General features: G+C 34.4%; 1 protein-coding gene across 3 annotated transcripts; it reads left to right on the top strand.

The window, feature by feature from the left end:
• Positions 1 to 726: 726 nt before the first annotated feature.
• LOC143235403 (glutamate receptor 2-like) lies at positions 727 to 25084 on the top strand. 3 transcript variants are annotated; one of them, XM_076473537.1, is made up of 10 exons: positions 727 to 768; positions 7515 to 7603; positions 9438 to 9555; positions 10983 to 11083; positions 13176 to 13266; positions 14305 to 14463; positions 15812 to 15956; positions 20120 to 20337; positions 23200 to 23486; positions 24360 to 25084. In XM_076473537.1, exons 3-10 carry the CDS (start codon positions 9520 to 9522, stop codon positions 24460 to 24462), a joined length of 1140 nt encoding a protein of 379 aa, XP_076329652.1. In that variant the 5' UTR covers positions 727 to 768; positions 7515 to 7603; positions 9438 to 9519; the 3' UTR covers positions 24463 to 25084. The 3 variants fall into 3 exon arrangements, with proteins under 3 accessions (XP_076329652.1, XP_076329653.1, XP_076329654.1); XM_076473538.1 differs by having other exon boundaries at positions 728 to 768; positions 23200 to 23389; positions 24360 to 25083; XM_076473539.1 differs by having other exon boundaries at positions 729 to 768; positions 23200 to 23337; positions 24360 to 24464.
• Positions 25085 to 25575: the final 491 nt, after the last annotated feature.

Genomic DNA, 25575 nt, shown 5'->3' with positions numbered 1-25575 from the left:
GTATACAAACTTTTAACTCATAGCTCCGCCATTTCTTGACTGATTTGAAATGAAATCACAGTTTTGGACTCAGGAGATCAACCCATTTTGATTGGTATATATTGTCATGCGCGATATTTCACACACCAATTTACTCTAATCTCGCTAAAAATAATTTCTATTTGAGGATAGGCTGGTAAAGATCCTGATGAGTAATAAAATTTAATAGGATATACGCATGCTCCACGATTGGTATTGCTGGCACACAAAATTATAGGTAATAAAGATGGGAAAATGGCCTCATACATTAATTTACTCTAATTTTACTCAAAAGATTTCAAGTGTCGCGGCTACTGACGATTCCTTCTTATTCACTTATTCGAAATTGACAAGGGAAGGGAGAAATAAAATATTTCATCTTTTTTTTTCTAGTTTAGGTAATTGTTTCGTCACTGAATATAGTTGACATTTATTCGTGTGTCCTAGGCCAATGAAAGTTATAATATGTTGGTGTAATCTTTATTCCGTTTATGAAATTAACATTCGTGGCTTATAATATAACCTTGTATTCTAAAAATTCAAATACTAAGTAAAAACCACGTTGAAATGCTGCAGATGAAGAGCTTTTACCTCACGCTTTGGCTCTTAGGTTTGAATATTTCGCAATCTCTCATTGGCTATTATCACACGAATGGAAACAAAGTTTCGAAGTTAAAGGCTGTGCCACGATGTGTATATTCAGATTCTATGTTCTCTACGCGAGTTTGCTACGGTAGGCTTCGGGGTTTGGTAAGTCAATGTATAGATATTTATATTTATCTTTACAAAAGGATATTAATATCTCATTAAACACTTGATGTCAGTATTTATGAGTTGTGTGTTTTGTTTTTGTTTATCGTGAACGGCATTTAAACTACAAAAGCGCTAATTCCAAAATAAGTTTGTAAATTCGAGATTTAGAAAGTAAAAGCAATATAAGTAATCTCACTGACAAACATATTTAAAATTGTTGACTTTGTAGTTATTCATTTAGGTCTCTTAAGTAACTCATGAACTTCAGGTCGTTGGACCGAAATGATTGTTGTATCGAATACGTGTATATTCATGTCATGTCCCATCAAATCTCTACAGTATAAGTCACTATTTAATTAGTGAAGTTGTGAAACTTCATTGTCGCATTTCTGGATATAATAACGAATACGTAGGCTAACAATCACTCTTGCAGAGTGCAAATTTATTCTCCGACTATTTATACGTTTTAAATTTAATAATCAGATGCGCTAAAATTTAAATTTATTTATTTTACCAAGTTACGAATAGTAATTAGTAGGACTAATATAAATCAATGCCAGATTTGTAGCTCGCTTTTTGAGAATCTTCGTAAAAGAGTTTTTTCACGAACTATCTGCGTTGTGTTTGGTGCAAAGTTTTTTTCTTTGTGCAAACCTCGAAACCAAGATAATTCGTTTGGTACCATTGAGAAATTTGTGTGACTGGATCTGATTATATGGATTCCTGAATTATATTTTATTCTTTGAAATTCGAGGCTGGATGTCTGAGATTAAAATTATTTTTCCGTAATGTTCATAACTCGGTAAAATGGAAAATGAAATGAAGTAACAAGACTTGTGTATAGTTACATATGAATTGTTTATACTATTTAGTTTATTTCATAGTTTTATTTGAAATACTTATAACACAGGATAAAATCGACAATATACCAAATACAAATGTTCTTGTATTTAAAAACAATAACACACTTCCCATTTGATAACTCTCTAACGTTTACTATTCAACAACACAAACTATGGTAATGGATAGGTATCGCACAAAAATCTGTTCTAAACCCTAAATTAACATTCGGGGAAAACCACTATAAAAAACTTTTTTTTTTCGTGAAACCACACCCCATCCTTCCTTTCTAATAGTTAAAACCACTCAAACATTGATAGTAATAATAGTGATTTCACAACTGTTAGACAAAATTTGAATTACGGAGGTACCCTAATAATAGGGAACCGCGATGAAACAAAATGGCGGCCATAAAATTCGTCCGTTTAAAATCCTCTTTAACATGTTTGAATATTAACAATAATAATTTCGCAGTATTAGCTGAACAAAACTAAAGCTTATTTCACTTATAAAGCCGCTTAAATAACTATATACCTGCTTATGGAGTGAATCAAAATTACACTATTTCAACAAATTTTCATTAAAGCATACAGCGAAGATAACAAACCTTATAAGTCTATTTTTATTTCAGAACTTTTCGTCTTGGGTACCAGTGATTTATTTTTTCTACCAAAAATTAAAGTAGTACATATATATGCGTTAGTTTTGGCATATAATTAGATTTGAGGGTAGGTTGATAAAAGTAATGATGATTAATAAAATCTGATTGGGTAAATACGCGACCACGTTTGATATTACTGGCGCACAAAACTCAATAGGTGTAAAAGTCAAGTGTCGGTCGGCCACATTAGATGTCTCCAAATGTCTGAGTTACATGTTTGCTCCTATTGTACTTCCTAATTTTGATTGCCTGTTCTTATTTTAGGTGAATTTAATCACTAACATAGGTATAAATAGTTCCTAAATTTTGGCTTTTGTTTCCGCCATATAAAAGCCTGTTAAGGAGGGAATTAGTAGGATCAGATCACGCATGGCGTTATGAGTGTGACACACATCATCAACGTCATTATGACGTCAAGCTAGGTAAAATCCAAATAGGAAAGCCGGGATGACAAGGAAGTGCAATTGCACCTTATCAACGCTTGAAAAAAAACACACAAAAAAAAAAACGTTTTTATATTCTTCAGGTAAGGGAGATATTCTCATGATAGGGTTTGGTTTCCCGAAACCAGAAAACCCTGTATTTTCATTATGTCTATTTACAGGCGGCAAAATTGTTAGCACGTAATGAAGGATACAAAAATGGTAGGATTTGGCTTCCCACCATTTTTGAAGGGATTTGATGCATTATAGTTAATAAAAAGGAAACAAACAACTATAATATCTTTTTTTAATTTTTATAAAGACAAGTAGGGTTAGATATATACATAACCGAGTTATCCATAGTAACATAGAAAGTTTTGATGCTACGGAAATTAATGAAACAAGAAAATCAACTACAAAACTTAGTTACTTACAGCTGAAAAAGTATCCCTACTTTAACTCGGAATAACACAATTAAAGTTATTTGGGCAAAGTAGGAATAAAAACAATTTAATTTGAAGTAATTTAATTTTCGTAGTTTTGACTTTCTTTTTTCATTAATTGCTGTAACAATGAAACTTTCTATATTACTATAGCTAGCTACTAGGTGATGTATATATCGGGACCGACATGGCTAGGTGGTTAATGCATTCGACTCGTAATCGTGGTTATGATATATTTAGTTCGTCAATGTACAACATATCAAAAGTAGTTCCAGATGAAACATTTCCTGTGTAATTACACCCGGCATGGCCATGTGGTTAAGGCACTCAACTCGTAATCCAAATCCCCGTCACACCAAACATGCTCGTCCTTTCAGCCGTGAGGGCGTTATAATGTGTCGGTCAATCCCACTATTCGTTGGTAAAGAGTAGCCAAAGAGTTGGCGGTGGGTGGTGACGACTAGCTGCCTTCCTTTCATTCTTACACTGCTAAATTAGGGACGGCTAGCGCAGATAGCTCTCGAGTAGCTCTGTGTGAAATTCAAAAAACAAACAAACGTTCCCTAATTTGTTTTTATAAAATTAAAAATATATATATCCACCATACTTGTATTGTTATTATTCATATTATTGTTGCACAAGTGTACATCCAAATCAGTTGGTTATTTTACACGACTCGAATGTTTATGGCTCTTTTTAAGTTGATTTTACGTTGTTACTATAAATATATAATAGATGCGAGGTTGTTATAAATGCCTGCCTTTGTACTCGACACTTCTTTACACGAAACCTCAGGCATAAAGCTATCTGGTTCGGCAAGTAATGACTGGGTGAAAAAAGAAGTCAGCAAACTGTTGATAAACCATGTACTATTCAATTAATCATTATTCAATTATATAGCTTAAAATGCATTCAACGTGAGATGATTTAAAAGAACTTAAAAAGGAATATTAGTAAAAACTGTTAATTTAAAAAGAGAGAATAGGGATCGTCGAAAAAGTGCAGAAACAAGCTGAATCAAAATGGAAATTTTATATTTTCAAGCCTACAGTTAGGAACTTCATTTTGACTCCATGTCTACAATAGTTATCAGTTTTAGTGGAGTCAGAATAGGGATTTGTATCTTGAGAGAATAATGTGGACAATATATCAGGTCATCCCTTAAGTAATGTCCTATTTTAGGTCCAGAAAAACAGAAAGGATTTGAAACGCTTTTAATGTAATTTAATCTATAAAGTATGTTCCATTATTATTAATTACTTCCTGCCAACGATTCACATGTTTCTGAAAGCCACTTTTATAAAATTCTTGGGGTTTGGAGGATAAGAATGTAGAGAGGGTAGAGTTTTAACATCTTCATGTGTTCCAAGCTCTTTTCCATCAAGATAGTTCTGCAAACTTCGGAATAGATGATAATCAGATGGGACAAGGTCTGGAGAATAAGGAGGATGTGGAAGATTTTCCAGTCCAGCTCTTCAATCTTTGTAGATGTGATCCTTGCTGTAGGGACCGCGCATTATCATGGTGTAACACAGCATCTTTACGATTGATCAAAGCAGGCCTCTTTTCTTTCAGTGCAACATTCAAGCGCTCTAACTATTGATAATAGAAGTTTGACGTAATCGTTACACTGAGTGGCAGCAACTCAAAGTGGATCACACCAGCAATATCCTACCAAGCGCTTAAGAAAATTTTCCTAGGGTGGAGGTCCAATTTGGGCTGTGAGTTACGTTCACGAGAATGCAGAGAATTGCAAATGTCCACTCTTTCTTTAAGGTTGGCTTCTGTCAAATCATGGGAGACCCTTTTCCATGCTGTTGCAGATTACAATGAACTGTTGAATGGGTTGAATTAAGCTTCTGTGCTAGTTCTCCAACTGTTACAGCACAATCTTCATCAAGTGTAGCCAGCAGCAAGTCATCATTAAACTTAACAGGAGGACTTGAATGTGGTGCACCTCTTAAGCTGTAGTCATCTGATCCGAACTTCTGATACCACCTTCGAAATTTTCTTTCATTGAGAGACCTCGCACCATAAACACCTTGAATGTTTTGTGTAATTTCTGCTGCACTATTGCCAATTTAAATCTCATAAAGCATTATATGTGGCCTGGCATGGCCAAGCGCGTAAGGCGTGCGACTCGTAATTCTAGGGTCGCGGGTTCTCGCCCGCGTCGCGCCAAAATGCTCGCCCTCCCAGCCGTGAGGACGTTATAATGTGACGGTCAATCCTTGGTAAAAAAGTAGCCCAAGAGTTGGCGGTGGGTGGTGATGACTAGCTGCCTTCCCTCTAGTCTTACACTGCTAAATTAGGGACGGCTCAGTGCAGTGGGCTAACAACCTACTCACTCAAATACTTGTTGAAGAATCCGCAAGCGATTCCTAGATGGAATCTAATGGTGATAACTAAAGCATTATATGCCAAATGTGCTCCTCAGATACATCTATCTTCATAAGGGTTTATTTGATGAATTAGCTGGAAAAGTGGAGTTGGGTTAGTTTCTTTTGTTTGTCTGAACATTTTTATACACGTCCTGCTACATATTTTAGTCATTAAAGCCTTCTACAAAAACAGAAATGATGATGTACTTTCTGTATTAAATTTTCGGACATTAGTTATGAGATAACCTGACATATCATATTTGGGGTCGCTAAAAGTAGGATACAAATCCTCAGAAAGGGTAACTCGGTGAAAAGCTGTTTAATAACTGTTTAAACTTTCAATATTTTTGTGTGGACAATACATCGGAAACATTTAGGCACAGCAACTTTTGTAAATTTACAAATATTTAATGCAATTCTATTTATTTATTTCAGAGAGGTGCTGATAGCAGATGTATGTGGCAAGTCATGATACTGTTTACTTTAGCTGAACGTTTGGTACAACCGATTGCTTTCAAACTTCAAATATCGTTTCAGCAAAGGCCCTGTCTCCTGCAAAGTACAGCGTAATATTAATCTGATAATGTACAGATCAGAATTTGTTTGTGTGAAATCAAGCACCACGGAAATGAGGATTTTAGTGTTGATATTTAATTAGTGTTTATTTTAATTTGATATTTAATTAGTGTAATTATTTTTATAATTTCATTTCTCTTACTTTCGGGTTGAAATGTTAGTTTTCAAGTTGTTATAAGTCCAGGATGTTAAGAAAATTCCCTCCGGTGGATTAGCGGTAAGTCTGAAGAAATATAAAATACGGATTTTGGTATCTGTGGTCAGCAAGACACAGATAATTCATTGTATATTTCTGCACTTACTAACTACCATTTAGATATTTCAAACTGTTTTGTTCATAATAAAAGTTCGTAAATATACCAGTTCACTTACAAATCTTCAAAGTTCACAAAGCTGAAAATTAATGTTATGAATATTTTAATCGTCTGCCTTGTGCTGTTTTGTGAAGACGACTTATACTAAAGATAAACGACAGTTGGTCGTTCTGTGACTGTGTTTTTATATTTTTTGCTAAATTAAGATCAAATTCTAAATATTTTATTCAGGACGGTGGACGTAAAGTGACCTAAATACCAGATAAGTTCACGACACCCAATAAAAGGTTTTGAAAAGTAATGACAAGTCGATAATAGTTTTGAAATAAATAAAATTTGTGAAGTTTGTTAGTTTGAGGTGAAGCACAAAGCTACGAGATGGGTTATCTGTTCCTTGCCCACCACAGGTATCGAAACGTAGATTTTAGCATTGTAAGTCCGGAAACATGCCGCTGTGCCACTACGTATATGTGTGTGTGTGTGTGGGGGGGGGCAATTTGTAAAGAAAATAAAAACACACAGTCACAATAAGTTTCGTCAGCGAACATAATCATTTTAACAGTTAAACTTGACATTAGTTCAATTGAAGTCAAATTAGGCTTAGTTGTTGCTCTTTGATCCAACATAACAAATTAAATTATGCAAGCTTTTATACATGCCATCTAGTGATGAGCGGAGCACGGACAGCGCATTGCGAAGTTTTAATAAAAAGTAATTTGAAATATTTATTTCCACTAACACAGCTTCTCTGTTCTTAAGTGTAGTTTACAATGTGAAAACCTTTTTCGAATTTATATATTATGAGATGATAATAGACACACTACTTTCAATGTCGTATACGAAATATTTTCGTTGATGAATGTGTTTCACAAAGAATGTTTAGTACTTACGTGTTATTAGGGGGCCATTAAAATCACTTGAATGTATGACAAATTTAAACATACATTTTTCATACATTCAAGTGATTTCAATGCCCCCCCTCACCTGATAATACCTACGTACAACATGTTTTATATAAAATATACGTTTGAAACATATACGCTTGTTAGTTCTACTTTAGTTGTACGTAATAGAACGTGACACTGCTTTACTGTGTATTTATTCAGGTCGTGTTGAATGTATAGAAGGGTGAAATAGACAGTAATCACCTTCCAGGCTGCTGAGTACCACTGGACCAATAACGTACCATATTCAGGTGCGTTTTCGCGGAAAAACCAACATGAATTTACAGACCGTATTTTTCAAATATAATATAGAGGTGAAGAACAGATAATTACACTTTAGTTAACACGCAGTTGTCAAATAAGAGGAATGTATGATATTTTTTCGTTCGTTCGTAGTCAGTTAGGAATTACATTATCGCGTTTCCGACAGGTATTATCGCTCATTGTCTGTCGTAATGTTGAGGATACATATGACAAACCACCACGTTCTCGGATGAGAAAGGCACCTGGACTGTCTCGTGTAACGTTAGCTTTGCGATGTGATATTCAATATATTTCTCTATTGAATTATCAATGTTATTAAAGGAGTCTTCGTGGTGATTGGTAGAAATGCCATGACAATACCTCTGGTATTGACGTTAGTTTTGCGGATTTTAGCCCATGTTATTAAAGAAAAAAAAGTATTTGAATTTAATCTAACGAGCAGAAAAGTGTTGTGTAATGGTGTGTTGTTAAAATTAATTTCTTTCATATGGAAAATGTCCAGTTCAATCCATGTCATCTAGCCAAAATAAACATACATCTAATACCAATAATCGGGAATACCACCATCAAGGTTTATCGGTACACCTAAACACACACATATATAAGTACAGTAAAATATACAATTTTATAAGCACACGTCGATTTATACGTAACCTTATAGTCAGGACTATAAGGGGCTATTTATAACAGTATTTTTGTATTATATAGTGCATGAATTTCAATGTAGTGCATTGGAAAATAGGTCACATTTGCCCAAACATTATTTGTAAAGTTTCTGTCATTATGTTTGAATATATATAAATCGAAACTGGTACCTATTTACCTACATTTATTCATTAATACAAGTGACAATGTAGTAAGTTATAATACAGCTTTCTTATAAATAAGTCAGGTTAATAATTCGTTGGTTTCTATCCCTCTAGTTCCCCGCTAGGACAGCGGTAAGCCTTTGGATTTACAACTCTAAAATCAGGTGTTCGATTCCCCTCGATGGACACATCAGATAGCCCTATGTGGTTTTGTTATAAGGAAACACACGCACACACACTATCCTTCTGATGTATGTATGTATGTTGTAGCTTCGGCCCCTTTTCTTGAATACCATTTTCTCTTCAAATGTATTGCATTCTGAAGAATAACTTGAATGAGGGGCAGGGGATACATTGTACTTGTGTGCGAATGTTGGAACTTCTAGTTTTTAATTATCTTCCGAAATTCCGAATTACCACCGTATTTGTATAATATCGTTTCAATACAATGTCTCTCGTTGTTTTAGTCGGAAAATGTGACCTTTATGTAGCTTACTATTGGCATCGAGTTTTTAAATACCTGTATCATTATTTATCCATTTAATGTTCTGAAATAAAATTGAATACCCTTCTTGAATATGTCAGTACCAAGAGAAGGTTAGGAGACAAGGTTCTTTGTATATCCTCGAATTTCTGTTTTAAAGAGAAACACACAGCGTTACTTCAAATTTTTTTTTAAATTCTATGGACGGAAAGATATAGCTAATAAAACCAAAACATTCTAACTCCACTAAAAGACAAAATTATATCTATCTGGTCACTTACTCCTGGGAAGAAAAATATAGCCTGTAATGCTCTTTTCACGCATTATTGGTTTAAAATTCGAAATGGACAAACAGAAAGGAACGTAACAAAAACTTCCTAGGTAATTATTTCTTATATGAGAGCTATTGAATCTCGGTGCACCGACACTTTTCAGCGTTGAAACTGAAAATTTAGTATTGACTAAAACGTTTTACTAATGAAAACTTGTGTTATAAAGCAAGCACTACTGTAATCGTCTCATTTGCAGGTTTTACTGAGAGCATAGCTTTCTGCCATCTTCTAGAGAAGAGAGAAAAGAAAGGTGGAATTTTAATAACCTTGAACGTACAATGGGTTCCAGAGGTTTACGGGTTGGTGTTGCTCAGGTAAGACTTTCATTTTTCCAAATTCTAGATAATTGGGCATTACTCTGACGTGTTTGTAATTTCTAGCGCTTCTCTTTGATCTTATAGGCAAAAGTAGGCAAATGGTTGGTGTTGGGTGACATTGATTAACTAGTTTGTTAATTCAAAATTATGGAAAGCTTGAGTAAGTAGCGTTTGTGTCATTTTGCAACAAAATGAACAAACCTACCAAAATCTTGCACAGTTTTTTGCATGGAATATCTTTGATAGCTTGCCATACAGAACTTATCCTAGAAGCTATGACTGGATTTATAGTGCTACTGATGGGCCTCGAGTGACTGCGACGACTTTTATAGGCTTTATACTTGCGTGGCATTTGCTGGTTGATTGGATTACAGTCAGGTGTAATCTGTATTGTAAAGACATTCTGAGCTCTTAGTCTCAATGTTTGAAGACAGGAATTACTCTGATAACAACTTATATACGTCACTCAATTCATGTTCGAAGACTAGAATTACTATAACAATTTATATACGTCATTCAATTAATACTGCTGCTTAGGCAGATCCAAAGGATTTAGGTTTTGTGTTGTTTGTTTATAGTTAAACAAAAAGATACACATTAGACTATCTGTTGTCTGCAGGTGTCGAAACCTGATTTATAACGCTATAAATTCCAGACTTTCTGCTGAGCCCCCGAGAAATGGGGTCAGTGTAAGTAATATAAATTTTGAAAAATTTGATTAAATTGATTAAACCCTCTCTTTCGTAGGATAGTTTGCTCTTAGTTGTAAAACAAGAAAACCACTTGAAATAATTTATGGACAAACAAAATGATAACAGTATCAACTATACTTAACTTCCCGGCTGGGAAAAGGCTGTAAAGTCTTCGAATTTACAACGCTAAGATCAAGGGTTCATTTCCCTACGGTGGACATAACAGATAGCTCATTGTGGCTTTGCTGTAAGAAAAAAAAACACACACATCCATTCGTAACGTCCCCTAGTGGCGCAGGGTATGTCTGTTGACTTAGACCATTAGAAACAGGATATCGATACCCATAGTGGGCAGAGCACAGATAGCTCCTAATGTAGCTTTGTGCTTAATAACAAAACATATAATCAAACATGCTCGCCCTTTCAGCCGTGTGGGCGTTATTATGTTTCAAACAATCCCACTATTCGTTGGTAAAAGAGTAGCCCAAGAATTGGCGGTGGTTGGTGATGACTAGCCGCCTTCCCTGTAGTCTTACACAGCTAAATTAGGGACGGGTAGTGCATATAGCCCTTGTGTAGCTTTGCGCAAAATTCAAAACAGACCAAAACCCTCTAGTTTTGCGCTGCTAAATTAGGGACGAGTAGCTCAGATAGCCCTCGTGCAGCATTGCGCAAAATTAAAAAGCAAACAAACAAAACATATTAATACTCTTTTATTCTTTATGTTTCTAGTGGTTTCCCTGGGTGGATGTTTTCAACAGAAATGGAACTGTTACAATTGGTGGCCCGATGGCTGAAATATTTGAATATTTGTCTTCGTCCATGAATTATAGGTAATTTTCTTACGTACATACAAGGAATCCGTTTTAAATTTATACGGTTTAAAAATCTAATATTATAAAAAATATCGTCAAAAAGTTTATTTTTAGGCTAACAGACATTATGGTTAGTTAATAAGTCTCTCAGTGTTTTTCTAATTACTTGTTTATTTTTTATGGTTTATATTTCACTGTTATTCGACAACTTCTACCAATAATCACAATAGTCTTTTAGTTTCGTAAATTTACTGTATTATATATCTATTTCATATTTATGTCAAGTCTCCGGTAAGTCTTCGGATTTACAACGCTAAAAACAGGGGTTCGATTCCCCTCGGTAGATATAGCAAATAGCCCTATGGCTTTGCCATAAGAAAACACACACACACTTATATCAAAGTTACTAAGCCTATTTACTGCGGTCCCTAATTTTGAACACTGACCAGAGATTAAATTGAGGAGAGCAATATTTTGGTTTCGCACCTACTTAAACCCGACTCATCATCTGTGAAATTCAAAGCTCTATCAAAGGGCCAATTTGCGCCCTACTTTTTATTGTAAGTTAAATACTTTTTTAAATTAGTTCCATTACATTATTATTTAATGTAATACTTCCTTTTTTTTGTAAAATTCTCCACTGTTTTGATACTTCTAGAAAAATATGTCGAATATTCTAAAATGTATGATCGATATTTTCTGTATCGCACAATACCTCAACAAACAATGCTTAACTCTATTGGTCTGCAACTACGAAAAACCACTTATTTAGGTGAACTTTTAAAAGTAGTTCAAGTCCACTTGGGAAACATAAAAATGCCAGATACGGCTTGGGAGTTAGCATGTGAAGTTGCGAATGTCAAGGCCTATGGTACATGTCCTGTGTTTCGAACTTTGGGGTCGCAGTTGGAGGCGGGTGTTGTTGATTTTACTCTAGTGTATCAGTTCAAAATAACGTCTTTTAGTGGCTATGTACGAGTATCAGAAAACAGTTGAAGAAAAATATAGGCTAACCGCTGGTTCGTTACTAGTAGACCCGGCATGGTCAGGTGGTTAAGGCGTTCGACTCGTGATCCGAGGGTCGCAGGTTCGAATCCCGTCGCACCAAACATGCTCGCCCTTTCAGTCGTGGGGGCATTGTAATGTGACAGTCAATTCCACTATTCGTTGGTAAAAGAGTAGCCCAAGAGTTGGCGACGGGTTGCCTTCCCTTCAGTCTTACACTGCTAAATTAGGGACGGCTAGCGCAACTAACCTTGGTGTAGCTTTGTACAAAATTCAAAAACAAACAAACAATCCTCATTAGTAAAAACCACTCTCTGAAATATTTCAATATGACGTTCTCAAAATATTAAATTTTCTTTCTTAAATGAACTATTTTTGTGATCAATTTACAATTGAGGACCTCTAGAAGATTAGAGGTGAACGTTGAAACTACTTTTAATAACGAAATATTTAAAACAAACAAGTATAACAAGGAACAATAATGAATATGTGAAAACCCACTTTAAAGTAACTTATATCCTTTAAATGTAAAAAAAAAAATCACAATTTATTTTGAATTAATTTTCAGTGTTTTCCTTAGTAAAGAATAATTCTTCACATTCCAATAAAGTCTGGGCTCACTTTCAAGATGTCGTGCTTGAAGTTGTCAGAAACGTAGACTTGTTTTTATTATATTCAAATTAGCCGCAGTGGTCCTGTTATACTGCATGTGCTAGAATATGTCTTTGTAGCAATTTGAGTACATTTTCAGTGTAAAAAGGTGTCACTGTTAAGAAACACGCATTATGAAACTGACAAGGAACATAAGTTAAAGCATATTTGAGAACTAAGCATGCATTAGCAGGTCGCATTGGCTTACGTCAGTGGTTCCCAACCTTTTTTATGCCTCGCACCCCTAAAAAATTTTAATATGTTCTCGCACCCCTCACAGTAATTATTTATTTAAGAATAAAGAGTAAGGTGGCCAAAACAAATTTTATCTCGCACCCCAATGGGGTGCGAGCACCTCTGGTTGGGAACCACTGGCTTACGTGAAGAACCAAAGAAACAACAATATACGTTATTGTAAATTCAAGCCTTTAAAGTTACAATGATTTCTATTCAGCTTTACTTACGTCACACCAATAAGCGGTATAACTGGTGGACGGTTGCCGAATGGAAGCTACTCTGGAGCAATTGGATTACTCCACAGAAACGTAAGGAATTCTCATGTATTCTAAGCCTAATTATGACTTGTTAACATAATCATTAAATAAACGATTTCCAACTAAACATTTATAAATACATTTGCATTAAATTTTAAAAGTATCGATTGCTAGAGGGCATTATTAACAGTGACCAGAACTTATCATTCTACCATTTCCTTAGCCTTACCAGCCGACCACCATGTTAACTTTTGTCACTTCGTTATGTTACTAACACATCTTCTTCAAATTTCGAAAATTTGTCGACTATTTTCAACAAAATGTTTACCTTTTGAACTAATCATGTTTACGTTAAAGGCTTGGTCGTGGTTTCTTACCGAAATGTACGCGTTAATTAAATACAACTTGTTTTTGGATTCATCATTCCTAAACTACACCACTACTATTACCACATAACCAGTTTCACAGTAGATATTTGTGATTATATCTACGTACAAGTTGTTTCATTATTAAATATAACACTATATTCTTGTATACAATATCAATAACAGCTTTTCGATGTTAAGAACTTGTTTATTTTCAACATGTTTAGATGATGCACGTGAGCAACTTAGCCAGTGACAGATTCTTTGAAATGTAAACATGTCACTTGTGTAGAGATTGAGGTAGGAGTGTGACAGGTTTCTTGAAGCATAAACATGACTAATTTATAGAGATATTCAGCGAGGCATCTGGTTATGCAATATCCTCCATTCGTATTAGTTTTAATAATTTATAAGTATATGAAGTCTACCAAAAACAGCAAAGAAAGAACTATGAATATCAGTATAAATAATTATAAAAATTATGTACTAATGATAGAAAGGTACATTTAAATAACACCTCTTGTGACATTGGTTTTTCTCGGACGTATTTTAATTTTGTTTGTTTTTTAGCTTTTGTTTCCAAAATGCTTGCTTGTGGCCTCAGAAGTTTAAGTAGAAACATCTGCATGACGTCGACAAAATATCGTTATTATATTTATTTTGTTGCATACTAATACATTTACTAACGATTAGAAACTATTAATTATGAATTCTTCCCCTATAGGAGGCAGACTTGGCTGTGGGTCCTTTCACTGCCACTTACGAACGCTCTCAGATATCAGAATTTACAGACCCCATCTATGTGGACTACTTGACCGTTCTGACTGGCGTTCCTCAAAATTCGAAGAATATCTTCAGCTATTTAACGGCGTTTGAGTGGAAGGTTATTAGGGCTTGAATCAGATAGTAAAATTTTGATAAAGCTCTCAGGTCAGTGGTTTCCAAACTGTGTGTCGCGGCAAGTTGGTATGGGTGTTGGGAGTTTAAACAAAACGAGAAGGAATTAATAAAACAAAATCTTCAAAACTACTGCTTTCAGAAGCAAGAGTATCGCGCATATCAAGGTAAGTGGACTAGAGTGTCATCAACAAAAAACAGCTTGGAAACTATTGGCTTAGCTTCTCCAATATCTACATCACTGTAGTTGGTATTAAAGTTATTAAATGTTACAAGACGAAATAAGTGAAAGTTTGTTTGTTTGTACTTAAGCACAAAGCTACATGATGGGCTGTCTGTGTTTTGCTCACCAAGAGTATCAAAACTCTGTTTCTAAAGTCGTAAGTCCGTAGGTAAGTCACCGTGCCACTGGGGGGGACAGTAAACTAAGGAACCAGTATTTGGATAGTCTGAAAATTATTCTTCATCTGGACAATCAATTTCTAGAAATCTAGAATAACTATTCTGCAAGAGGACATTGTGTTTGTACTTAGTTCGTTAATAAGGAGTCTTTATTTCATGTATTACTCGTGCTCAGGCACGTTGTTTTGTTTTACAAAGACTCGGTTAGGTGAGAGTTTTAGTTTCACTTTGTAACTAATATCTTAAACAAATGTCCTGTTACTGAGCGAGTCTATCTAATAACTCAAACATGTATTCACTTCACCTGAACACATATAAAATGTCTTCTTTTTTATTAGGAATATATTTGCATTTTGTTTATTGTATTTCATTTTGACCTCATGAGTAAAAGAATATTGAAGGAACACGTGTAGAATTGGATGAAAATATGAAAAGAGGGGGTAACATAACTCTCATTTTTATATATTTATGTGCGTGTCTGTGTAGGGGATGGACACAAAAAGTGGCCTCCCTTCAATCTGTTGTTAATTTGTCATATCTTTTATTAGATAACAAAAAAAAAAAAACATGTAATACTACATGTTTTTCAAACGCACTCGGCGAGGTCTGTTCAAATATGATATCAAATCCTAATTTTATCACTGGCTTTCGTAAACACCTGAACTTTTCTTGAATTTAGTTAGATTTTTTGGATTAGCTTAAATTTCAGTAAAAAACCAAACCCTTCATATTGAACCTATTTCTAACAATGTAAATTAATATTTAAACTTGAATATAAAAATAAATAAATTAAATCACGTTAATCTTGAAGAAACTTGAATTCTGAGAATAATCGAAGTGAAACATAATGCCATTTGAATAATTTATAAAGTAGCTTCATTATTGTTTTATTTGACATATTAAATAATTATTATAGCTGCTCTGTTTTTCAGGTGTGGTTAGCCATGTTCAGTGCATTATTTCTAATGGCTGTTACGTCAACGATAATGGAGGGTGTCATCAAGAAAGAACGACGTTGTTCGATTTATAGATTTCTGTCATTTTTGTGGAACTTCTACCGTTCCCTGTGGAACCAAGGTATGTAGTACTTACTTTCCAAACTTTTTATTTCATGTTTAGGAAGCTCGACTCCTAATCTGTCGATGGCGGAATCGAAATCCATCACCGAACATGATCGCCCTTTCAGTCGTTGAGGAATTATAATGTGAGGAGCAATTCTAGTTTTTGTTGGTAAAGAATAGTCCAAGAGTAGGCGGTAGGTGATGTTGACTAGCTGCCTTCCCTCCAGTCTACCACTTCTAAATTAGGGACGGTTAGTGCAGATAACCCTCGAGCAGCACAGTAAAAAAATTTAACAGACAAATGTTCTATTGATATTTTCATTTTTTATAGTTTTGAATTGCTTTATTCAAAATGATTCGTGTCGTTTTTGCAAAATTCATTTTTTTTTTGTATCTGGGGTTTAAAAATATTTTTTTGATCCATTATTATCAAGGACTTTAATGTTGATTATAGTAATATATAGAAGTAGGTCTAAGCTATTTTATAATGGCGCAAGACGTATCACTCTTTCTGTTACAAGCTATAACAATTTAGTTCAAATGTTACATAAAAAGACCACTGTAACTAAGTCTTTTTTTATTTTTTATATTTTTCTTTATTTTTAATGCCACTCGCTAGTACAGCGGTACGTTTACGGATTTACAATGCTAAAATCAGGGGTTCGTTTTCCCCTCGGTTGGTATTACTATTCTGAGTAACAAACGTTATAGTAGCTGCCTAAAGTTTCATTGATGTTGGAATGAACTTGATTTGACCAAGGAAAGTTTACATTGGTCAGGTAGCTCAGAATAGTGTGCAAAATACACTTTTGGAACGCAAAGCATCTCGGTGTTTTTTGGAGAGGTTCTGAGAGCATACCTCTCCTAGAAACTCAGGTTCTTTGAGATTAAATTTTGTGGTAATTTCATTGTAACTTATTGACGGTATTAATCCTTTGTAAGCACCTCTCCATGATTCACAACAATAAGTGCTCACTGACACTTTTACTCACTATAGTTATATGTAAACACAAGTAGGTACACTTTGAAATTACACGTTATTCATTATGCCTTGTTATAGTGATTCATACGTATTACTATAAGTCTCTGTCTAATTACATATAAACAATTTTTAAAGTGCAAGTCAAAGCTTAAAAAGCTCTTCAGCTACTCTTATAAAATGTTGGTCCGGCGCACATGATGAGTCACCTGTGGGTTACACTGGAATACTTTAACACTCCTACGAAAAGTGGGGCCTAATAGGCCCCAGAGCAACTTGAAAGGTTATTAATATTAGGCTAATAATTTTGTATTTAAATGAAATTGCCATTTAAATCCATTAATGAATGGATTAACGAGATTCCCACTGTCCCTATCTATTATCTAGCGAAACCACAGCCAGGGGAACGGGCTTGGAGAAATCAGGACTAGAAACGTCTTTTCGTAGGAGTGTTAAGGGATAATGATAATTATTATTATTTGTAATTTTGAGAATGTAGATTACTGATGTATATCTACAAATCTAGAGACTGAAATTTGGAACTGGCTAAATAAGAAATATCTTGCTCTGTAGCCAGATTGTTTCTGATTGTTATTATCATAATTACCAGTACTGTGTTACTATAGGTTACTTGCCATTCGTCTTGCATATTAATACAGACAAAAAAGGCTTACCTATACCTTTTCTTACTTCTACCATGACTGAATAGTTAAACCTCTATTTTCAACTTTCTCAGAACGTTTCAAGTTTAGAAAACAAGGATTGATGGTTGAAAATCATTCTACGTGACACGTTTTCACATGGATGATTCACATTTAGAAAATAGAAAGGAAATAAAATAGTGAAATCTTTTTATTTTAGATAATTAACATTTCATCAGATATCTAGTTGAATCAGGACTTGAATTGAAGAGGAAGGAACCAGAGTGTCATTCCTATTGTATAAGAAACTGTTGTGAAAACGTTCCTGTTTTAGAATGTCTAAGAATATATACGTAAATTTAAAGATAAGTTATCATAATCTTAACAATTCATACCGTTTAAGTAGGCCTACATTTGAGTTACTTTGTTTTGTCAACATGCATTGTGATGTCACCAAATAATCGAAATAAGAGACTCTGGCGGCTATAAAATGAAGCTCCACTTGATAACTTTACACAATTCAAGCCCTGATTGAATCTCAAAAGCAAATGCTGTTAGGTCCAGTCTTTCCAGTTTTTGTCTTCTACTATCATCTTGTTTACTTGACAATAAAATGACAATTAGATGTTTTAAATACATTTCTGTTATTTATTTTATATTAAGAACCTTCCTGTTAAAACCAAAACATCATTGTTGTACCTTTCACCTAGTTTTGTTTTCTGTTCTTTATCATCCATATTTCTCTCCAAACTTGGTGGTATATTGGAAAATTGTTCTGTGATTTTTTCTTTAAAATGTAATTGTAATTGTGGTTACGGTACATTTAGTTCGTCAATGTACAACATATCAAAAGTAGTTCCAGATGAAACATTTCCTGTGCGATTACGCCCGGCATGGCCATGTGGTTAAGGCATTCGACTCGTAATCCGAGGGTCGCGGGTTCGAATCCCCGTCGTACCAAACATGCCCGCCCTTTCAGTCGTGAGGGCGTTATAATGTGATGGTCAATTACCACAATTCGTTGGTGAAAGACTAGCCCAAGAGTTGGCGGTGGGTGGAATGACTAGTTGTTTTCCTCTAGTCTTGCACTGCTAAATTAGGGATGGCTAGCGCAGATAGCTCTCGAGTTGATTTGTGCGAAATTCAAAACAAACCAAACCTGTGCAATTACTTAGAAATTAAAAATGTGTCAGTTGTGATTCAACGCCCTCTGGATTTTTAAACCGGCTTTTATTGTTACGCCATCATTTCTCCACAGAAATGAAATTATTTAATACGTAAATTGAGGATGTGTGGAACGTTGAAGCTGTAATGTATATCCTTGCTGAACCTTCTGTCTTTTATTTTTAAATATCGCTTACGAGAGTTTTCTCAAGTTCAGTACAGAATTATATAGTCAGATTTTTGGTCAAACTAAAATATTTTAATGTTAATTTAACGATCCGTTTCAATCAGCTTTTGGCCCGGCATGGCCTAGCGCGTAAGGCGTGCGACTCGTAATCCGAGGGTCGCGGGTTCGCGCCCCCGTCGCGCTAAACATGCTCGCCCTCCCAGCCGTGGGGGTGTATAATGTGACGGTCAATCCCACTATTCGTTGGTAAAAGTAGCCCAAGAGTTGGCGGTGGATGGTGATGACTAGCTGCCTTCCCTCTAGTCTTACACTGCTAAATTAGGGACGGCTAGCACAGATAGCCCTCGAGTAGCTTTGTGCGAAATTCCAAAACAAACAAACAAACAAACAAATCAATCAGCTTTTGGTTTTGAATTGTTAGTATGAAAATAATTTATTTTGTGGCCCGATAAATTTAAATAATAATAAATAAACTAGAACATGTAAAGTGAAAATATAAAACTTTTGTTTTATTTAAAATTTTAAACTTAAATTTGTTTAGCCCGAGCTGCTGCGAAACCGGTTAAATAAAGAACAGTTTGATTTCACGTCTTGTTACTCTTATATATGTTGAAGTGAAACCAGCTTGAATTGTAGTTTATATTCGTTTCTTTGAAATTTGCAAGAAGATAGATGAAGGCTGTTTGCGCTAGATTCCCCTAATTTAATAGTAAAAGACTCGATGAATCTTTAGTTCATCTTTTACCAACAAATAGTGGGACTCACCGTCACATTATAACGCTGAAAGGGCGAGCATATTTGGTGTGACGAGAATTCATTTATGATTCGAGCGCCCTAACCACCTGACCAACCAGTTTATATAACATTTATATATATACAGACTTATTGGAGTTTAATGACATGAAACCACTTTTTGAAGATAAAAGTTTGTAGACGATTCGAATGGCTGCCTGGTTGTTTGTAGCAAAGCACAGCTACGTTGAGCTGCCTGCTGTATTCACAGCAAAGAATTGAATCTCTTATTGTAGCGTTGTAAATCCATGAAATGAAGAACAGCTTTAAGGGGTAAGAAAAAACTATTTTAAATGTACGATGTTATAATAGTTTATTTTTGTAGCTATTGCAGCCGTCTCCACACTTTAATCAAATAAATATATTTTACTTTTGGCTCAAACTGCCAGTCATTGTTCATATTGCATGTTTTGAAGGTTTAACCCGACTTCCCGAGCTTGTTACCATGAGGCTACTTCTGGCGTCCTGGTTGCTAGCCGTACTGGTGTTCATGGCAAGTTTTGGTGGCCATCTTCGATCTACTCTTTTACTCGAAAAACAAAACGATCACATACGGAACTTAGACGACGTTTTAAGGTTTCCAAACGTCCAGCCCCTACTAGAGAGCGGAAGTTCAGCGGAAGCACTGTTTCGTGTGAGTAGGTGTCTTATCACATTGGTGCTAGTTAAAATTTCAAGAACAAACTTTTATTTAAATTTAGTGAAACGAATAGAATACGTTCGTTTGTCGATTATTTAGGAGGGGTTATATGTTAAGGTCAGAAAGGCTTAACGAAGTTCTGCAAAGTTGAAACATTTGGACTGATTCCGTTCATTAATTTCAAACCAGGCGTGTGATTTTTATATTAAAATAAAATAGGTATGTGCCAGTTTAAAATCTATTTTGAAAACGCACTACTTGAGCGACTCGCCATCTGTATAATTATTTATTTATTTCTATTTTACAGTAAGAAGCAAGTAGACCTTAAACTTGCGAACAGTTTCCACTAGGGCGACCAATAGTTGACTTATAAAATCTATGTGGATAAAACATTCTGGTTATACAGAAGTAAAGCATACTTTTATAGGATAAAACATTCTGGTTATACAGTAGTAAAGCATACTTTTATAGGATAAAACATTCTGGTTATACAGTAGTAAGGCATACTTTTATAGGATAAAACATTCTGGTTATACAGTAGTAAAGCATACTTTTACAGGATAAAACATTCTGGTTATACAGTAGTAAAGCATACTTTTATAGGATAAAACATTCTGGTTATACAGTAGTAAGGCATACTTTTATAGATAAAACATTCTGGTTATACAGTAGTAAAGCATACTTTTATAGGATAAACATTCTGGTTATACAGTAGTAAGGCATACTTTTATAGGATAAAACATTCTGGTTATACAGTAGTAAAGCATACTTTTATAGGATAAAACATTCTGGTTATACAGTAGTAAGGCATACTTTTATAGGATAAAACATTCTGGTTGTACAGTAGTAAAGCATACTTTTACAGGATAAAACATTCTGGTTATACAGTAGTAAAGTATACTTTTATAGGATAAAACATTCTAGTTATACAGTAGTAAAGCATACTTTTATAGGATAAAACATTCTGGTTATACAGTAGTAAGGCATACTTTTATAGGATAAAACATTCTGGTTATACAGTAGTAAGGCATACTTTTATAGGATAAAACATTCTGGTTGTACAGTAGTAAAGCATACTTTTATAGGATAAACATTCTGGTTATACAGTAGAAAAGCATACTTTTATAGGATAAAACATTCTGGTTATACAGTAGTAAAGCATACTTTTATAGGATAAAACATTCTGGTTATACAGTAGTAAGGCATACTTTTATAGGATAAAACATTCTGGTTGTACAGTAGTAAAGCATACTTTTACAGGATAAAACATTCTGGTTATACAGTAGTAAAGTATACTTTTATAGGATAAAACATTCTAGTTATACAGTAGTAAAGCATACTTTTATAGGATAAAACATTCTGGTTATACAGTAGTAAGGCATACTTTTATAGGATAAAACATTCTGGTTATACAGTAGTAAAGCATACTTTTACAGGATAAAACATTCTGGTTATACAGTATTAAACTATACTTTTACAGGATAAAACATTCTGGTTATACAGTAGTAAAGTATACTTTTATAGGATAAAACATTCTAGTTATACAGTAGTAAAGCATACTTTTATAGGATAAAACATTCTGGTTATACAGTAGTAAGGCATACTTTTATAGGATAAAACATTCTGGTTATACAGTAGTAAAGCATACTTTTACAGGATAAAACATTCTGGTTATACAGTAGTAAAGCATACTTTTACAGGATAAAACATTCTGGTTATACAGTAGTAAAGCATACTTTTACAGGATAAAACATTCTGGTTATACAGTAGTAAAGCATACTTTTACAGGATAAAACATTCTGGTTATACAGTAGTAAAGCATACTTTTACAGGATAAAACATTCTAGTTATACAGTAGTAAAGCATACTTTTATAGGATAAAACATTCTAGTTATACAGTAGTAAAGCATACTTTTATAGGATAAGACATTCTGGTTATACAGTAGTAAAGCATACTTTTACAGGATAAAGCATTCTGGTTATACAGTAGTAAACTATACTTTTACAGGATAAAACATTCTGGTTATACAGTAGAAAAGCATACTTTTATAGGATAAAACATTCTGGCTATACAGTAGTAAAGTATACTTTTATAGGATAAAACATTCTGGCTATACAGTAGTAAAGCATACTTTTATACATGTGTGCTTGGGCTGTTTGACAATCACGAACAAGATTTTTAAATGCAGTTCCAGGCGGAATCACTGGTTATTATACATAAATAAAATACTACATGAACAGAGTGAACCAATATTTATAATAAAATCTTTATTTTCTCTGGCTTAGATTTAAATGTATATATTTAGAACAATTTGTTTATTGTCTTTTCTTTCTAACTAGTGGCACATCGGTATGTCTGCGAACTTCTACCGCTGGAAACGACGTTTAATACCCGTGATGGGCAGAGCACAGAAAATTCATTATGTAGGGTTACGATAAAAACAAAAAAAGAACTTATTTCTTTGCTTGAAGTTAAGCACAAAGGACTATTTTAGCTCTGCCCACGACAGATATCAAAATCCGGATTCTGACATTGTGAGTCTGCACACATACGGCTTTGCCACTGGGGGCGTTAAACACAAGTAAAATGTGTGGGGAGTTCACAATGAATGTCGCAAAACCTAACACCTTTCATTCTTTGTGATTAACTCTCAGTTTTATTATTAATCAGAATTATTTCGAGTGAAGAATTTCATCAAATCTGGAATAGTTGATTCCGATAACAAACAAACGTTTATTTATTTTATTTTTACGAATTGTAGGGTACCAAATAAGGTAATAATCTTTTGATAACTTAGTCCCATTGAATTTCTTTATATAAATATTTATTTATTGAATTATTCTATTACGTAACAGAGCGGGTCTCATCCTACTTATAAAGCTATATGGAAGAGAATTTCTGGTAAAATTGCTTCACGAATCCCCTTAGACGATCTCCTCTCTGAAGAAACTTTGGATAAAGTAGAACATGGCAGTCACATTGTCATTACAGAAGTAAGCAGTTTGGTTGGAGGGCTCGCTAAACGCTACGAGAAGAAGAAGACATGTTCGTATTACATCAGCGACATCTTTTTTCCTAAAAATATGGTCATCATCATGAGAAAAAATCTTAGTAATACGCTTCAAAGAGAAGTTAAGAAAAGGTTGTTTTTGTGCTTTACCAATAGTCAGAATACGTTAAGTGTGTCTAAACTTAAATTCCAACAAGTGTTAAAATGTGATATGTAATATCCTGCAAAATGAAGTATATTGTTGTTGTTTTTTCAATTGAATAATTGGTCGCAAACACTGGAATTTTCTATCAACGAAAATAATTTTCAGTACACCAGGAAACACACGTTTAATCATTAGGTATATTTAAAACTTACAGTACACTGCCTCTTTTTTTCCTTTTAACGAACCAGATCGATAAGAAGGCCCCCCTATAAAGCCGTGGGGGCGTTATAATGTTACGGTCAATCCCACTATTCGTTGGTAAAAGAGTAGCCCAAGAGTTGGTGGTGGGTGGTGATGACTAGCTGCCTTCCCTCTAGTCTTACACTGCTAAATTAGGGACGACTAGCTCAGATAGCCCTCGAGTAGCTTTGCGCAAAATTCAAAACAGACCAAAACCCTCTAGTTTAACGCTGCTAAATCAGGGACGAGTAGCGCAGATAGCCCTCGTGCAGCATTGTGCGACATTCAAAAACAAACAAACAAAAACAAACCTTCCTTTCACGATCTGTTGAACAGCAACAAACGCCAGCCTATAAACAGAATCAAAATTATCCAATAAAACGTAATGGATAACTACTATTGGTCGAAGGTACAGTTGTGGTGTCGTTAAGGTTTCATGATAAAATCATGAGGCCTTGAAGATTTTCAAGTAATTTACATTTTTGTTGCCAGCATTTGAGATACAATACTGTTCAACTACTTGAACTAGTTATACCATTTTACAATAATCTAAGATTTTCCATACAATTCGTTCTACTAACGTTGATATAAAATTAATGTGTTTTATTATATATGTTTAGGGTTGCTCGCTTTTATCCAATCGGAGTGGTCAAGCATAGGGTCATGGACCGTACATCGAATTCAGAAAATGTCTATACACATATAAAACCACCGCCAGTGTAAAGGTCATGACTGTTACAGATTTTCAAGGCGTTTTTTATCTTTGGATGAGCGGAATTCTTGTGTCGTTTCTTTCCTTCGCGATGGAAATTTTGGTGTACAGAAATTCTTCAAATTCTGATTGAAAACACTGAGAAGAACATGTAGACTCTGAAGAGGTTCTTTCAACACCCACTAGGAGAGCTATAAATCTTATGTTTTACACTTTATCTAAAAATAACACTTTTCTAGTATTTGTGTAATTCCATTACTTTATCGGGTTTTATCAAGTTTTTTATTGCACACGGCTAGCTACGATTGGCTAACGAAATAGGATCCTTTTTTGGCACTTCACGTAAATTCAGATCTGAGCCTGATAAGACTTGCTATAAAAATAAAACTATTTTATCATGTTCTAAATCCAAGTGAAGTAACAATTATCCAGCAGTATACCATTAAATTAAGAGTAGTGGTATTAGTAGTATATGTGGGTACAAAATAGTGTCCGTGTAGAATTGTAGTAATATCAGTAGTATATGTGGGTAGAAAACCGTGTATATGTAAACACGAAACATTCTAAATGTTTACAAATATTGTAAAAATGTTGTTGTTTTTTTGAGAACTATTTTATAAATGTACAATGCCGGCACTTCAAAACAATAAAGTCCCAAAATTAGCTATAAATCAAGTGTTGTTTCTGTATTTCTTTATACTAAAATATAAGACATTTAAAGAAATTTAATCCAGTTTTGTTTTAACTAACTAGAAGGTTTATTACGATTGGATAAATGTTTGTTTGGTTCAAAATTTTTGACCAAAGCTCCGCAAGAGGTCATATGCAAATACCCACTCGTAAGGGTGAATTGAAATATAAGAGAAATCTCTTGCTTTTACCTTGCTCTTACTTGAATAAATAGTGAGATTTGACTGTCAACTTTATAACCACAGCTCCAAAGTGCGGAATGCGTTTTATAGCAGCGGGTTGTGAACCATGAACCATCACTAAGTCACACCCTAAAGTAATTTTAGCTTTCGCATAACTAAAACATTGGACTAATATCTATTATACTTATCGCCATTCGAACAACTTTCTTTCATACTTTATTTCAATATCTGTGTAACGACTTTGTTATTTTC

Source organism: Tachypleus tridentatus, chromosome 12, assembly GCF_004210375.1.
Source record: "Tachypleus tridentatus isolate NWPU-2018 chromosome 12, ASM421037v1, whole genome shotgun sequence".
In the NCBI taxonomy this organism is placed as follows: Eukaryota; Metazoa; Arthropoda; class Merostomata; order Xiphosura; family Limulidae; genus Tachypleus; species Tachypleus tridentatus.
This window is presented reverse-complemented; position numbering and strand designations above follow the sequence as displayed.